General features: G+C 41.0%; 1 protein-coding gene across 2 annotated transcripts in view; it reads right to left on the bottom strand.

Annotated features, from left to right (window-relative positions):
- stard3nl (STARD3 N-terminal like) overlaps nt 1-12,265 on the bottom strand; it is a 22,712-nt gene extending 10,447 nt beyond the window's left edge. For both annotated transcript variants that reach the window (XM_031291070.2, XM_031291069.2), the window contains exons 1-4: nt 12,098-12,265; nt 5,160-5,535; nt 1,989-2,066; nt 1-38 (exon numbers count right to left, since the gene is read on the bottom strand). The exon at nt 1-38 is cut by the window's left edge and continues 40 nt beyond it. In XM_031291070.2, coding sequence (XP_031146930.1) covers nt 1-38; nt 1,989-2,066; nt 5,160-5,363 — 320 coding nt within the window. In that variant the 5' untranslated portion in view covers nt 5,364-5,535; nt 12,098-12,265. The remainder of the gene's footprint in view (nt 39-1,988; nt 2,067-5,159; nt 5,536-12,097) is intronic.
- Between the last annotated feature and the right edge of the window lie 5,634 nt (nt 12,266-17,899).

Consider the following 17,899-nt stretch of genomic DNA (forward strand, 5'->3'; position numbering starts at 1 on the left):
GCCAGGATGAGAGTGGCAAACCTAAAAACAGCCAGGAGCTGAGGAAGGAACGATAGGAGGAAGAAGTTCACATTAAGGAATGAAAAAGGAAGCAATGACAGGAGGACAAATAACGCAAAAGAAATGGAGAATGTACGAAGGAAGAAAAGGGTAAGATAAGACAAAGAAAAACAGGAATAATCAAAATAATGAATCTATTACATATGGTCATAGTGCTCATATCATGCTCATTTTCAGGTTTATAATTGGATTTAGAGGTTATATCAGAATTGGTTTACATGGTTTAATTTTCAAAAAACACCATATTTTTGTTGTACTGCACATTGCTGCAGCTCCTCTTTTCACCCTGTGTGTTGAGCTCTCTGTTTTAGCTACAGAGTGAGACCTCTCACTTCTGTTCTATCTTTGTTGGGAGTCGCACATGCTCAGTACCTAGGTAAGGACTACTAGCCAGTCAGAAGCAGAGTATGAGGGCGTGCCCTGACAGTACCTAGGTAAGGACTACTAGCCAGTCAGAAGCAGAGTATGAGGGCGTGCCCTGACAGTACCTAGGTAAGGACTACTAGCCAGTCAGAAGCAGAGTATGAGGGCGTGCCATGCTAGCAGCTAGGCGAGCATTATAACGTGTGTTCCAAAGTGACCACGTTTGTCTCTGAAGTAAAGGCTGGACTACAATAGAGCTGTTTGGAGCAGTTTGTGAACAGTGTTTTCTGTTGGAGATGGTAAGTCCCTTTGGGGTGGACTTTGGGCTTTTTCACTTTGTAAATCTATAACATGCACAAAAATATACATAACACAATAATGGAAAGGGAAAATGCCAAAAAGCAGAATATGAGCACTTTAAAGGGTAACTAACGATTTTTTCAACCCCATTTCCCCATGCATTTGTGACAAGACCTCACGTCCTGAGATCGATAATGTTGTCAGACACTTTTAGTAACAATCTGAGCCTTTCAGTAGCATTAAAAAAAAAAAAAAAAGAAAAAAAATCAAGGCTGCATGATTATCCCCTTAGGTTACATTCAGCTCGGTTGGTGCAAGCTCGTCATTGTGATCTCGCTCAATACTGGACCAAATTGAAAGATTTTTGGTCACATCAGTCTATTAGGGCTTCTGCACACTGGCTGCGTGGCGTGAGCGTGTCAGCTGCGTGGCGTGTCCGTTTCTATTTCGGCTCCCTTGTTAACAGGTTAGAGCTTGCACACTGCCTGCGTGACACGCACGTCTCAGGCAAGCGCATTGGAAGCGTTTCCAGGCAAACTAGAATACGACAAGATGTATATATGTCATTTTGACACAAATACATATTAATAAATAACTAAAATTGATGTTTGAAAGTCTCGAGGTTTTGACATAAATGCAGATATAATGTAATTTAAAAATAACAATAAATAATTATCGATTTTCAAATATTGCACCTGTCAATACAGAACGACATATTCTGTAGTCTATTTTGCCGTCAATACTGCTGACGTTATATTTACATGAAGTATACTACTGCTTGAGTGCAGTAAATCAATGGGAAACATCCATGTGTACAGACAAGGCTAGCAGCAGCAGCGCTGCGTCAGACACGTTTCTGGTGTGAAAAGACATAGAAAACGCCACGCAGCCGCCACGCAACTGACACGCAACAGAAACGCCACGCAGGCAGTGTGCAGGAGCCCTTGGACACAAATGCATGGGGTCCAGGTTGAAAAAAAAAAAAAAAAAAACGGTAGTTACCCTTTAAGTATATATAAATTCACAACATACTTTCATAAATGCACACAAACACGTACAACACTCCCAGCAACAAAAACAAATAAAAATCTGCACCATACTCAAACCATAACTTCTGTTTGATGTGTCTTGTGTTAATGTCTGTTTATTTTGTTCCACCTTTGTCTGTCTAAATGTGACACCTCTTTGTACTATGTCACCTTTAGAAAAACACAAAAAAAGGACTAAAAAACTAATTAAAATGTGAAGGAAAAGTAAGAACTTACAAAGATGTCGAAGAAGGAGGCGTGGTAGTTGTAGTGCAGGACTTCTTTCTCCAGCTGCTGCTGAATGCCGCCGTTCACCTGTCAAACACAAACCACCGATGAGAACGCCATTTGAAAGAGATGAAAATGTTAGCCTCTATTTAACATAGAATGTTGAGGCTAGAGACTCTTTAAGCCCCTAAAAATAAGAACAATTTGATGGGAAAATGCTGCACTACATACATAGAGAAGTTTCCCCCCGCCATTATAAGGTTTAGGAGCAGCGCCCGAGCCGTTTTGGGTAGGGATCGACAGATACTGGTATGTCAGGGACGATCCCGACACCAATTATTAGTAGTTAGTAGAGCCCGACCGATATATCGGCGGGATGATATTATCGGCCGATATTAGGCATTTTCCAAACTATCGGTATTTATAATGGCCGATAAATGAATATTTAAAAAATTAAATAAAAACGGACGAAACACCCTTCAACCATTGTTCTGAGTGTTGGCGTTGCATAGTTTGTCCACCAGAGGGCGCTCTACAACGTCCCTGTTGGCAACACTCGTGTTTAACCCTTTAGACGGGAACGCGGCGGTGGAGCGTTTTTAAGATTTCCACTTTGGAGGGTGGTTTCACTTTTTTGCGTTTTTAAGCTCCAAAAACACTGTCGCCGTCTAAACGAAAGGCACATCCGATAAAATATTTTGTTGTTTTCACCTGCGAGCGTATTCGTGTAAACAGGGCCTAAGTCTCCCGGGTGAAAACACTGGACGGGGGAAAACACTGGACTTCATTGCAGCCCCTTAACTTGATTAAATAGCCTGCGTCCCTTCATGTTGGGGCAGTATTACATGTTGCGAGGTCATGTTAATTAGGATTTAAAAGAGACTTTTATATGTATTTTCTATTTTTAGCCACAGTGGACTTGAGAAAATTCATGTTTATTTTTTTTTACCCCTATATATATATATATATATATATATATATATATATATATATATATATATATATTTTTTTTTTTTTATTCTTCATCCTGTATATCATTCTGTACATTACTCTGCACTTTTTGCACTTCTGGTCACATGCCGAACTGCTTCTCGTTGTCTCAGTACCTGCACTGCAATGGCAGTAAAGTTGAATCTAGTCTGATAACTCGATTACCTGAAGTCTCATGCACGATGTAAATTTGTTGCAGATTGTTTCCAAACCTGACCCTGGTCAGAACAGAGTGACGTCACAACCAAACACCTCACATTTAGCGTCACAGGTAAGAGAGTAGGGCTGCACAATATATCGGTTTTTCATCGTTATCGCAATACCAACTGGCGCAATATACACATCGTGAAAGGCTGCGACATATCGCGAAAGACACTCAGAGATTTTTTGTGTTAGTTGAAAGAAAAGATCAGTAGAAAATTACAGTTTAAAAAGACACGGTCATTCTTTTTTAGTGGTTCCTTTTATTTTCAATTCAATGTTAAATTTGTTCAATAAAATAATGTTGGAAAATATTTCCTTTCGTTTGTTTTAAATTCAACAAGCAATTTGTTGTATTTTAGCAGAATACTGAGAGCAGCAGAAATGAGTACACTTTAATGTTTATTTATCGCAAGAAATATCGTTATCGCGATATTCAACAACCTTATCGCATATTTTCCTCATATCGTGCAGCCCTATAAGCGAGGAAGCCAGGCGAATTTACAAGACGGCAGGGAACCCTTGAGCACACATTTGAGTTGCAGTCCAACAGGTTTAATAATGGTTTTGATTGTGAGCAGAGTTACTGTTCAAAGTGAGTCACTGGTTGTAATGTCCTCCCAAATACAGTAATACAAAATGTATGTGCTTCAGTGCTCAAGTTTCACTGCTCACAACTGGAGAATTCTGGGAATGTGTGCCACAGTGAAATCACTTCCTCCTTCAGGGCAAAATGTTTTATAACCTTGATTCACTGCTCGAGCAGTACCTGCCCTTTTTCTGTTCGGCCTCGACAAAGTTCAAACTAAAATGTTTGACCGTAAAGCCGTTACGGTGTGTACAGTTGCAGCTATATAACTTAATAATCTGATAAAGTGCTACATAAAATACAATGACTCATGATGAACAGGGTCAGCCCAATTCTTTTGACATTACGTGAAAATGTTATTGTTTGGCTAATGTCTGTCTGACATTGTGTATGCACGAACCAATATGGTGGCACGCAAATTTCACATGTGCACAGACGATGTTTAACACTGCCCTTTTTAGAGCCTACTGCACACATACAGCCCACTTGTGGTGCAGCTACAGTAAGGAAAAAAAGAGAAAGAATGCGAGTGATATGTTTGTGTCTGGTAATGTTGCCACCCTTCATCCTGTGTTGAGACATTTTATGTACAAATTTGTGTGTCGCTTAACTTATTCAAAAAATGTAATTATAATGGCTTTAACTGACCCCACACAGAGTGACACGAGGTACACTTCTTACTTTTGGAAACATTGGAACAAATGTCTGTATGGGCTTTAATCACTTTGATCTTATAAAATTCAATTTATACAACTTTTTTGTCTTTTCTGTGTTGTTGTGTTAGCCTACATATTTTGGTAACACTTTACTTGAAGGAGTGACATGACACTGTCATGAACTTGTCATAAACATTATAAACAAGTCATAAACGTTTATGACATAACGCTTCTTTTAGTAAGGGTCATTCGGTTTTGTCATGACAAGTTAGGGTTAGAGTTCATGTGTCATGACAGTGTCATGTGTTCATGACAGTGTCATGTCACTCTTATGTAGATACCTTCAAATAAAGTGTTACTCATATTTTTGTATTGATATGGACCTGTGTGTCTGAAACAAAGTTGAATTGAATTGACAACTACTTTACAATTCTCTCTCGTTACAAGTCTCCCTACGGCCAAATTAAAAACCAAACTGAAAAACCAAACTAGTTTCCCTTTGAAATTGTGTTTTTGGCCTAATATTAATAGCGTCTGTTTGGAAATGAAAGAGAATATTTAGCCTCAACACCGCCATTTCAAAAACCATCCACCCATACACCCACCTGTAATTAAGTCTCTTAACATTACCATCGCTGTCTAAGGGTTTAAAAAAAAAGCAGAAATCGAAATGGAGACTCTCATTGGTTCTGAGCCAGGAATTCAGTGTGTGACACACATCCACAAGACAAACAGGCGTCTTACATTGAGCTCTATGATCCAGAGCATTGTGATGAACAAGAGGTCAAAGGTGACGAAGAGGCAGAAGGTCCTCCTCACGTCCGAGATGCACTTCTTCTCCCCAGCTTCGTACGAATCCCCTCTCGCGCAGAAGGGCGTGCCGTTGTTGGACCCGGGCCCCCTGCCGGTCAGCCGCGAATCGGCGCTACTGCTGCATCGGCTGTCCATCTCTGGTCTCAACCCCCCCACCGACACCCCCCCGAGAAGAGCCAGCGCCGTCCGCTGGTCAACAGAAGGTGCACTCAGCTGGAGTCACAAGAGGCGGGACATTGGAACAGGAAGCCAGGCCGGTTTTAGAGGATGTGGACTCACTCTTTGGAGGTTAACTTCATCACTGGATCTGCAAGAAGGAAGACACAAAAGGTTAAAAAAAAATATGATTTCACAACGACAGATTTATCCACTTTACAGCTTCATTAGTCTTTATCGACGACGTTTTATTTCCGGGATTGTTCAGGTGCCGCAGGAAATGTCCTGAAAGGATGTCCTTCTTTTTGTCCGGATGTCCGTCACCTTTCACTTTCTTAGTGTTGTCGTTCTAAACTGCGGTGGATTTCTGAGGACTATGGTTAACTGCTCCTCAGATCTCTGCAGGGTAAATCCAGACAGCTAGCTAGACTATCTGTCCAATCTGAGTTTTCTGTTGCATGACTAAGTAAAGAAAGAGTATGTTGGCATTTGAACATTACACCCATACATGATGCCATTCCAACACGTATGGCCATTAATCTGCTGCTCTAACAGTCGCTCTCCACCCTTCTGGTTTCAGTCTGTCCACCAGATGGTGAACCCGTGGTTTGTGTACAGCAACCATAGCAACACACAGAGCTGACCGTAAGCCGTAAACGGGCAAGAGGCCGTAAACTGCGGTAAAAAACCCCCGATTGAGACGCATATTCCGAATGCGCTGTATACATGTCCAAAGAATGCCTCTAAAACCTGAATAATACCGGAATATCCCATATGTCTTAATCGGAAAATGCTATATTTGGAATATCCGACCGGAATAAACTGTTTACATGACCTGTATCAAATCAGATGTGTTACATGACCCGAATAACAGAGTTTTTATTGTCTGTGTGCTATGACCTTTGACTATAATAACCTCCATAACACTTGTCTTTGTTATAGGAAGTGAAACTAGTTGCTCTTCTGCACGAACTGTAAGTCACACATGCGCTTTTTTTTTTGTTCTTCACTCTTTTCGTTATTAGCTGGCTGTACGTGATCTCATGGTTTTCATGTTTTATACTCGAGGGGGAAATCAGCTTCACCTCAGCATTACTTCGCATAGGTTTTCAAAACTACGTGACCATAAATCCATTGCAACAACTCTGTAAGAAGAAGTCATTATTAGAAAAAAGGTACATTTCCAACTTGACAGCACAGATTATTCAGCTGAACACCTAAGCTTAGGGCTGCATTTTGTAGAGGAACTTTTTTTTTTATCAAAATAGGAAGGCAAATAGCCAACACGCTGTAACACACGTCAAAACAAATACTGTAATTTTCCTTGAAAGTGCCACCAGCTTCCTCTTCACATTCCTGTTATACTTTTTGTTTAACCTGATTAAACTGTTTGCTTTTTTGATAGCTCTTTTGAGGGTTTCTATGACCACAAAAAAAAAAAATCTGTATTTCATAATACAGGTATTACTCAAGCTTTTATTTTCTCAGGAAATCTCATGCAAGAGAGACAACATGTACAGATGTATACAACAACAAAGTATCCCAAGTAAAGGAAGATCACAACAAGATTATTATATATCGTTATAAGCTAATAAAGCTTTGAAGTCCCTCAGAAGAATGAGCGCCTGTAATTTCAAGCTGTGGTGCAGTTTATTCACGGTGAGTGCACATTACAAGAAACCAATCTTTCCCAGTTCAGAGTTAGGTATGAGGTAGAGCTGTAAAAGTTAGGCCCGACTAGGCTCAAGCCCGACAAGTACATTTTGATTGACAGCTTTTTAAAAGCCCGAACCCGTTTACAGCCCGACATTATTCAAATGTGCGCACGCACACAGCTCTTTTACCTTTTGTCAAGAATGAGTCATTTATACACTGGCTTATTATTCTCATTATGCACATGGTCAAAAGTTCTCCACACCTCAGACTTTGCTTTCTTTGCCGGTGCAACCAAAACGTAATCTCCAGAGCCCAGCCTCCGTTTCACCTCCTCAGCATCCATTTTCGCGCTAATCGAAACGCATCACCTGACCGCTCATTTACCACAAAACCCAGAGCGCGAGCCCGAGCCCAGCCCGAGCCTGTGTAAAATGATAGAAATTACCCGACGGGTTCGGGCAAAGATCTTCAGCTGTAGTATGAGGAACATTCAAGGCTAAAGGCAAATAAGAAAAATCCAGGAAAGAAATCCCAAACTAGATTTGAGGTTATTTAGAAGCGGTGTCATCATTACATGCTGCAGTTTGTCCATCACAGCACTGAAAAGTTGATTTTTAGTCTTGAATTGCCAGACCTTCCTCCACAGCGCTGCGAAGGAGGGTCTGGCGAGTCCACACTGCATTCCTGGATGGGGAAAAAAAAAACGTGCTCTGGTTTATTGCCATTTCTTTACACTAATCACAATCGTCTTGGGCGGAGCTAAGCTCTGGTCTGGTTTATTGCCATTTCTTTACACTAATCACAATCGTCATGGAATAATAATAAATAATACATTTAATTTATAATGCACTTTTCATCAAAGATCTCAAAGTGCTACGTGGCACGGAGCCACGGTGCGGCTGCAAAATAGCCTCGGGAAGGAACTTGTTTTGGTGGAACGTGTACGTTCAAAAGTTGTTTTAGTCGTGCAACAGAAAACTCAGATTGGACAGATAGTCTAGCTAGCTGTCTGGATTTACCCTGCAGAGATCTGAGGAGCAGCTAACCATAGTCCTCATAGATCCACCAGAGTTTGGAACGGCAACACTAAGAAAGAGGAAGGTAACGGACATCCGGCCGAAAAGAGTGAAATCCGGCGGAATTTTCGGCGGCAATGGAGCAATCCCAGAAGTGGAACGTCATGGATATAGACTAATTGATTTTTAACCTGTAAAATGTCCCACTCAGGATGCATCATGGTCACAATTCTTCCAAAACAAAAACAAATCTAAAAGGATCAGTATTGGATTGTGTCAGGCGGGTCGACCCCACACTATCAGTAAAGTCTAACAAGGTTAATTTTACATTATCAAAGAATATCCAGTCAAAAGAATTTGGCTCAAATACAGATGAGAAACCCAATCTATCACAAAATATCCACAAAACTTCACAATAAAACGCCCTCTTTACAGCTATATAAGAACTCCTTTGGACTTATTTGGGGCACACAAAGATGAAATAACTTTATATTGTTAAACTTAAATCTTAGTCGCCTGCTAGTCACAGGACTTCTACAGATTAGCGACCAACACTGAAACATGTGTGAAACGGTTTCTCCAGCGTAATCGTCCATATGAATGCAGTCATGCAGAACTAACGCTTTAAACACCATGCGCTTATTTAAAACCAAAGCATATTTGCGGATATTACTGTGACACCAGAGCTGTGACTATCAGTTTCTAAGCATGACTAATGACTACCAGCTCAATCTTCATAAAAAAAAGATTATCAAGATAACACGTTTAAATTAAATCCAATTAATTAGATTTGGGTTCTTGAAGCTGTATTAATTGATTTTGAGTTAGCTTTGGCCACTTAATTTACAAGCTGACTGACACACAATTTACACAAAGAGGAGCTTAATCAATCGCGGAGTGGTGTTTGTGTCCACATGATGAGTTTAAGTCTGGTAATCACTCTCTTTTCATGTTAGGTTTGGTCTCCACTGATTACTGATAAAAAATAAAAATACTGTCTGACTGCTGTTTGGGTCTGAGCAGGTAGTTCACTGTCAGTTTATCAGAGCGTGCTGCAAAACGAGACTGTTGAATGCACGGAGACTGAAGCCAAGCAGTAAATGTCTTACCCCAAATATGATCAAAACAAGGTTAAGGGCCCCATTTTATTTCCAAATCCACTTTTGCTAGTTTGACGGCGGAAAAAAGGGTCTGTGTGCCGGGCGCATGGTTCAAAAGGGTCGTACATAGTGTCTTCATTAATCAGAGGTGTGTTTTGGGCGTAACATGCAATAAACCAATCAGAGATCATCTCCCATTCCCTTTAAAAGCCAGGCGCGTTTGGACCTTGGAGCATTGCTGTTATGATGGAGGATTTGCACCGTAATATTTTTATATGTAATCTTCTGCATGTGTGTGTGCTGCTGTGTGTCCCTGTGTGTGTAACAAGCATAGTGTGCGCGCGCTGTGCATAAGCCTAGACGCATTTTACTAATTTGCTGTTAAAATAACAATGAAATGCTGCGTTATTGACTTTAGACCAGGTTTTTGTTGGTCAAAGGCGCGATCACTTCCCGCTGCCTCAAGATAGCAATTCGCCAAAAATGCACCTGAACACACCTCCCTGTAAGACCAGCACGCCCAGAATGCACCTGAACACACCTCCCTGTAAGACCAGCATGCCCATGGGGCGCAGGTGCATTTGTTATTTAAACGACGCGGGCGCTGGACGGGAAATTGACAACTGCGTTGATCTTAATCTAGCAAAGACACTTGCGTCGGGTTTTGCGCTGGTGCAGGATAGGACCCTAAGACTCAAAACTGGGACACTAAAGAGTGCATGTAAACATACTCACTGTTACCTTCAGTGTTTTGTATTTCACCAATCCTAAGATGATACATATTGTCTGGCTCTCAAGGCCCAATAATATCCAAACCGTGAATTATACTGCACTTAAAACTTTTACTTTAGTTAAAAGTAGCAATACCACAGTGTAAAAATAATCTGTTACAAGTAAAAGTTCATTACTGAAAAATACTTCACACATTTATTACATGAGACAGGCGTGTCGGACAGAGACGAGTAGTTCAAAAGTTGCAAAGAACCTCCCTCATACTGTCTAACTTACAAAGATGAATTTCATAGTGGGAAAAGTTTCGATGAAAGAAATGTTCTAGTATCGAAGCGTTGCAACTTGCCAGCTAAATATATTTAACTTTGCAAGTTAGACAGTGAGCGGAAGTTTCTTTGTAACAAGTTAAAGTTCAAAATCGTACTTAGGTTAAAGGTGCTCTAAGCGATGTCACGTGTTTTTTAGGCTACAACATTTTTTGTCACATACAGCAAACATCTCCTCACTATCTGCTAGCTGCCTGTCCCCTGAACACACTGTAAAAACATCTCCTCACTATCTGCTAGCTGCCTGTCCCCTGAACACACTGTAAAAAACATCTCCTCACTATCTGCTAGCTGCCTGTCCCCTGAACACACTGTAAAAACGTGGTCTCTGTAGACAGCCCAGGCTCCACAAATGCCAACAAAAACAAACTGCGCCAACCTGCACCACCAAACATAACAAACAGTCTTCCAGCCAATGACCGACAAGAAAGATTTGGGGGTGGGGGTTGGGGGGTTTAGGGAGAGGGGACGGGATGAGGAGGAGGGAGGGGCGAGCTAGCCTCGTTTTGTTTGAAAATACTTCGAACGTCAACAAGAAGTAATGTCACCCAACATCGCTTAGAGCACCTTTAAGCAAACAAGGACATTATTTTCCCCCTCTTATTTCAAAACTGCCATTTGTGCTCTCAACAGCTGCGTCTTTTCTAATCTTTGAAGATCTTGTTATGTGCTTGTGTCTTTCTTTCTTGTTTACTTGTGTTGTAAAAAGTCGTTTTAGTATCAACGCCAGGGGACTACAGATGAAAAATAGTTTTTTGGGCTAATTGTGGCATTTTTAAACCCATGTAAAATCATGCGTTTTATTAATCTGTAGGGCTGCAACTAACGATTATTTTCAAAGTCGGTTAATCTGTCAATTATTTTCTCGATTAATCGATTAGTTGTTTTATCTATAAAAAATGTCAAAACATGGTGAAAAATGTGGATCAGTGTTTCCTAAAGCCTAAGACGACATCCTCAAATGTCTTGTTTTGTCCAAAACTCAAAAGATATTCAGTTCACCGTCACAGAGGAGAGAAGGAACTAGAAGATATTCACATTTAACAAGCTGGAATCAGAGAAATCTTATTTTTTTAATAAAAAAAGGACTCAAACGATTAATCGATTATCAAAATAGTTGGCGATTAATTTAATAGTTGACAACTAATCGATTCATCGCTGCACCTCTATTAATCTGCACTGCCCCCTTCTTAAATAAACAGAATTGAATGTGATTTATGTGTTGAATTAGTAATCGGAATCTGCCAAAGTAACTAAAGCTGTCAAGTAGCCTTAATGTAGTGGAGTAAAAAGTACAATACTTGCCTCTGAGGTGTAGTGGAGCAGAAAGTAGAGCTAGTGGCATAAAACGGAAGTACTCAAGTACAGGTTTCCTCAAAACTGTACTCAAATACAGCACTTGAGAGTAAATGTACTTAGTTACTTTCCACCACTGGTTCAGCAAACGATGATGACATCACACAGAGGGTGACCTAGCTACAGATTAAAGGCTGCACTGGATGACGCTTTCCCCCTGCATCATTATGATAATTTGACATTTCGGATTTCTTTAAAACACAAGCAGGAAACGTGCACGAGGAAACGGCTGAGACGGAGAGGAGGCCGACAACAAAAACAACAACAAAATCATTATGGATTCCTTAGCTTAACATTTGAGCTACTTAGCGCGGCGTACAGGCAAATAACGAACAGAAGATGAAAGGCAATAATGAAGGATGAAATAAAAAGGAAACACATGACGATGCTGCAGGTGCCGTTCAATTATTATACCATAATAAAGAGGCGTTGTTTACCAGCACTTTATCATTAACAACTAAGCTAGCTAGTTAGCTGAAAGACGTGTATTAAAACCGGTTTTTAAAAGTCTACATTAGGGTCCTTACCTTTCAAACTAATTAGCTCCTTGGAGAGTTAATTTGTCTGAACCACCGTTAGCAAAGTTTCAGTCGGCAGGTTTTAACTTCAACGCAGCAGACAAGTCATCCTCCGTTTCCCTGTCGCCTGCTCGGACAGGATGGAGGTAGACGGAATATGGAAGGAAGAACCGGACGCGAAGGATTCTGGGATATGAAGTCTGTAGCCGGAGCAATCGTTGACATGCGTATTTCAGCTAACGTAGCCTATGGACGTAGCGCTCCCTGGTGGTCATTTTGGAGATCGACAGCTGTTGGGGGATTTTATTTGGATGGATGGATGGATGCTTTATTCATCCCGAGGGAAATTTTAGGCATCCAGTAGCTTAGACAACCATAACACAACAAACACACATACACACATATATATCACATACATAGAAATCACTCACAGACATTTTAGAAGTTTATTTATTTTGGTCCCAACTTCAACTTTTTCGAATATATATTGTTTTTATTAATAAAACGAATGTAAAATAATCACACAATCAACACTGGTATAAAAAACATACCAAAGGAATGATATAGGTTAATAATAATCATTTGTATTTATTTATTTAACCAGGAGAGTCCCATTGAGATTAAGAATCTCTTATTCAAGGGAGACCTGACAGGCAGCAGCATAAATAAGACACGTAGCTACAGACAGGAAACACAACAGGAGACAAAAATTAAAAGGAACAGAATATCAAGAATAGGTGTCAAACTGTTAAAAGCTATATATATATATAAAAAAAGCTATATATATATATATATATACAATGAGGAAAATAAGTATTTGAACACCCTGGTATTTTGCAAGTTCTCCCACTTAGAAATCATGGAGGGGTCTGAAATTGTCATCGTAGGTGCATGTCCACTGTGAGAGACATAATCTAAAAAAAAAAATCCAGAAATCACAATGTATGATTTTTTAACTATTTATTTGTATAATACAGCTGCAAATAAGTATTTGAACACCTGAGAAAATCAATGTTAATATTTGGTACAGTAGCCTTTGTTTGCAATTACAGAGGTCAAACGTTTCCTGTAGTTTTTCACCAGGTTTGCACACACTGCAGGAGGGATTTTGGCCCACTCCTCCACACAGATCTTCTCTAGATCAGTCAGGTTTCTGGGCTGTCGCTGAGAAACACGGAGTTTGAGCTCCCTCCAAAGATTCTCTATTGGGTTTAGGTCTGGAGACTGGCTAGGCCACGCCAGAACCTTGATATGCTTCTTACAGAGCCACTCCTTGGTTATCCTGGCTGTGTGCTTCGGGTCATTGTCATGTTGGAAGACCCAGCCTCGACCCATCTTCAATGCTCTAACTGAGGGAAGGAGGTTGTTCCCCAAACTCTCGCAATACATGGCCCCGGTCATCCTCTCCTTAATACAGTGCAGTCGCCCTGTCCCATGTGCAGAAAAACACCCCCAAAGCATGATGCTACCACCCCCATGCTTCACAGTAGGGATGGTGTTCTTGGGATGGTACTCATCATTCTTCTTCCTCCAAACACGGTTAGTGGAATTATGACCAAAAAGTTCTATTTTGGTCTCATCTGACCACATGACTTTCTCCCATGACTCCTCTGGATCATCCAAATGGTCATTGGCGAACTTAAGACGGGCCTTGACATGTGCTGGTTTAAGCAGGGGAACCTTCCGTGCCATGCATGATTTCAAACCATGACGTCTTAGTGTATTACCAACAGTAACCTTGGAAACGGTGGTCCCAGCTCTTTTCAGGTCATTGACCAGCTCCTCCCGTGTAGTTCTGGGCTGATTTCTCACCTTTCTTAGGATCATTGAGACCCCACGAGGTGAGATCTTGCATGGAGCCCCAGTCCGAGGGAGACTGACAGTCATGTTTAGCTTCTTCCATTTTCTAATGATTGCTCCAACAGTGGACCTTTTTTCACCAAGCTGCTTGGCAATTTCCCCGTAGCCCTTTCCAGCCTTGTGGAGGTGTACAATTTTGTCTCTAGTGTCTTTGGACAGCTCTTTGGTCTTGGCCATGTTAGTAGTTGGATTCTTACCGATTGTATGGGGTGGACAGGTGTCTTTATGCAGCTAAAGACACCTGAAAAAGGTGCATCTAATTTAGGATAATAAATGGAGTGGAGGTGGACATTTTAAAGGCAGACTAACAGGTCTTTGAGGGTCAGAATTCTAGCTGATAGACAGGTGTTCAAATACTTATTTGCAGCTGTATCATACAAATAAATAGTTAAAAAATCATATATTGTGATTTCTGGATTTTTTTTTTAGATTATGTCTCTCACAGTGGACATGCACCTACGATGACAATTTCAGACCCCTCCCTGATTTCTAAGTGGGAGAACTTGCAAAATAGCAGGGTGTTCAAATACTTATTTTCCTCACTGTATATATATATATATATATATATATATATACATAGTCTCGCTTTGCCAGACCTTCCTCTACAGCGCTGCTGCGGAGGAGGGTCTGGCTAGTCCACACTAGAGCTGTCAATCTTCCTCTATAATACCATTCAAATTCCAGTTGACATTTTTTTAAATATTCGAATAATATTTGAATATGTAATGCTCAATTGCAGCCTGTTAAATAATATGTACTACGCTACTCAGGCTTATGCATTGTCAATGCCACTACAACCATGTGGTTGTAGTTACACGTTCCGTCCACTAGAAGGACTTCTAACATCAGCCTGGCCTTGAGGGGACCTGCACGCCACTTTGTTTACATTCATTTTCCACTATTATGAAGTCAAAGCTAACGCTGACAGCTGTAGGGCAGCTAACATTAACTTTAGCTGTCTCCATGAAGCTCCCAGCTAAGCTAACGTTACCATACCTCGCGACGCAGTTAGAAAACAAGAACGAGCTAACTAATGTTAACATAAGCACTTTGGCTCGGTGGATGTCGATTTTAAAGTCATGTTAAAACTATTTCCCATCCCCCTGTACTAACCACTGTACTTTACTTAAGTAGACTCAATAGTGCATACTTTTGACTTTTACTTTGTTAAATTCTGCAGCAATTATGATATTTCTACTCACTACATGTCTACAACATTGTTGTTACACGTTCTGTCCACTACAGGGACTTCTAACATCAGCCTGGCCTTGAGAGGACCTGCACGCAACTTTGTTTACATTAATTTTCCACCATGCACACAGCGACAAACACAAATCAATAGAGAACTCTGTAATGAAACAGTATCTAACAAGTGTAGCTAGTGAAGCGGCTCTGTTGTAAATGTTAAAGGTGCTCAGTTAAAACAACGACATCATGTTAGAAAGCACAGCCGAAATTATTTGTCATAAACTAAGTAACAAACGATGCTAACTGCAGTAATAACCAAGCCAAACCGTACTGTTACTACTATTTTAGTGATTTATAAGCAACCTGTTTCTTGCAGATTGTCACGTTACTGAGAATACTGCTGTTAGAAGGTAATATATGAAGTAGAAGCTAACTCTGACAGCTGTAGGGCAGCTAACATTACCTTTAGCTATCTCCATGGAGCTCCCAGCTAAGCTAACGTTACTATACCTCGCGACGCAGTTAGAAAACAAGAACGAGTTAACTAATGTTAACATAAGCACTTTGGCTCAGTGGATGTCGATTTTAAAGTAATGTTAAAACTATTTCCCATCCTTCTTACGATTTCCAGCCTTGTACTAACATTACTCGGTACGTAAAGTTATCTTAGACCTCACAATGCCTTGTGTTTCTCACTCCCGCTAAAACCTGGTTCACACGGCAGGATAATTAGGCCGATTTTAGCCCCGATTCACCCCTTCCGACAATCTTAAGGATGCTCCGATTATCGTAAAATAATCTGATCAGATATTCCTGCCGTGTGTGGTGTGTTAAGACAGCTCTCGTCTGCTCGGAAGGACGTCGGGACCGCTCCGATCTCAAATCGGGGATATCCAACATGTTGGATTGTTTTGGCCCGATTTCTCCTCGTGTGTGGTGTCCCCCGGGGACAAACGAGCACGCAGCCTGTGGACTGTGGCGTGTAGCCAATCAGAAAGCGAAGTGACGAGGCGGCGAGGAAAGCACCGGGAAACAAAATCAAAACAGCCGGCGGCATGGCGCACCAGAAAGTCCGGTGGACGTCGGAGATAAGTAGAGCAAGTATAGTCCATGCTCGCGTTGTCTCCACTTGTTTGACCATCGCCTTTTCTTTTGATAACGTTTTTTTTTCCGGTTAAAAACAAACTACAAACTATCGCCACTGCATCCTCTTCATCCGCCATGATTGTTTAATCTGAAGTCACGTTTGATCTCGAGGGATTTTGCGAGATTTCCCGTCTGACCTGGGAATACTCGGGAGTCAAATCGCGGCAGTCAAAATGTGATGTCTCTCAGGATTGGAAAATCGGCCGACAATTTTAAAATCGTCCCGTGTGAACCAGGCTTTAACCAACATATTTATAAAAAAAGTCACATTGGAATAGTAATTTCAGCATTCGAATAGTATTGATTTTTTTACTATTCGAATTATATTCGACTTTCGGTATTCGCTCCAACAGCCTTAGTCCACACAGCATTCCTGGATGGGAGAAAAACATGCTCTGGTTTATTGGCATTTCTTTAAACCAATCACAATCATCTTGGGCGGCGCTAAGCGCCGGATGGAGCCACTGTGCCTCTGCAAAATAGCCTTGGGAAGGAACTTTTATGTTCAAAGGTTGTTTTAGTATGCAACAGAAAACTCAGATAGTCTAGCCAACACAAAGAAAGCCCAAGGCAACGGATATCCAGCCTAAATTAGTGAAATCCGGCGGAATTTCCGTCGGCAACAGAGCAATCCCAGAAGTGGAACGTCGTGGATATAGACTAGTGTAAAGCTAAAAGTAATTCAACTGAAAATCTTTGTTGTTTATGTTAATGTTAGTAATAGTAGCCGAGTAGTGAAACGGAGGGCCATGTTTTCTCCAACATCTACAGAGCTGTTAGCTCAGTGGGGGGTTAGGGATGTGTCAGTAACGGTTCTGAGATGAGACTGTACATGGTGCTCAAACAACTTAATTACCAGAGAGGTCAGGGCAACAGGTCTGTAGTCGTTAAGTCCTTTGGCCCTTTGTTTTTGGGGACATGTATGATGGTGGAGGTTTTCAAGCAGGCTGGTAATGACATGTCTCCAGTGAGTTGTTCTGTCTCTTGAACAACCTGTTATGGCCATGTCTAGGATGGAGATCTCCTTGTTGGTGTCAGGAATGTCCCATTGTCTTTCAAAACAACAGTAGAACTCATTCAGGTCATTGGCATTGCACAAGTCGTTAGTGGAGTGGGCAGTTTTAGGATTGCAGTTGGTGAACCCTCTGAGACCCTTTCAGACAGAAGCAGAGTCGTTTGCGGAGAACTGCCGTTGGCGTTTCTCAGAGTACAGTCTTTTAACTTCTCTAACAGCCTTGATAAACCTGTACTTTGACCTTTTAAACCTGTCCTTGTCCCCACTCCTGAACGCTTCTTTCTTTTCCAGTGTTAGCTGTGTGAGCTTACCTGTGAACCAGGGTCGGCAAATTATACAAATATTTATACATGCTTGGATTTCTATCCAAATTTTACTCAAAACTGAAGAGAATGTGACAGCCACACTTTACAAAGAAGCTTGTATATTATTTCTCCAAAGATTTTTCAATACAAAGAACAGAGAAGGTCTGATTACGACACAGAGCAGGAGAGTGACTTCATTCTCTGCCCAGGACGCCCTTACTGCACTATATATGTACATAGCAAATATATCTGTACATAGCAAATATTTGTTAATTGTTGTTGTGAATGTCGAGTGCT

Source organism: Sander lucioperca, chromosome 9 (assembly GCF_008315115.2).
Source record: "Sander lucioperca isolate FBNREF2018 chromosome 9, SLUC_FBN_1.2, whole genome shotgun sequence".
NCBI classification, from domain to species: domain Eukaryota; kingdom Metazoa; phylum Chordata; class Actinopteri; order Perciformes; family Percidae; genus Sander; species Sander lucioperca.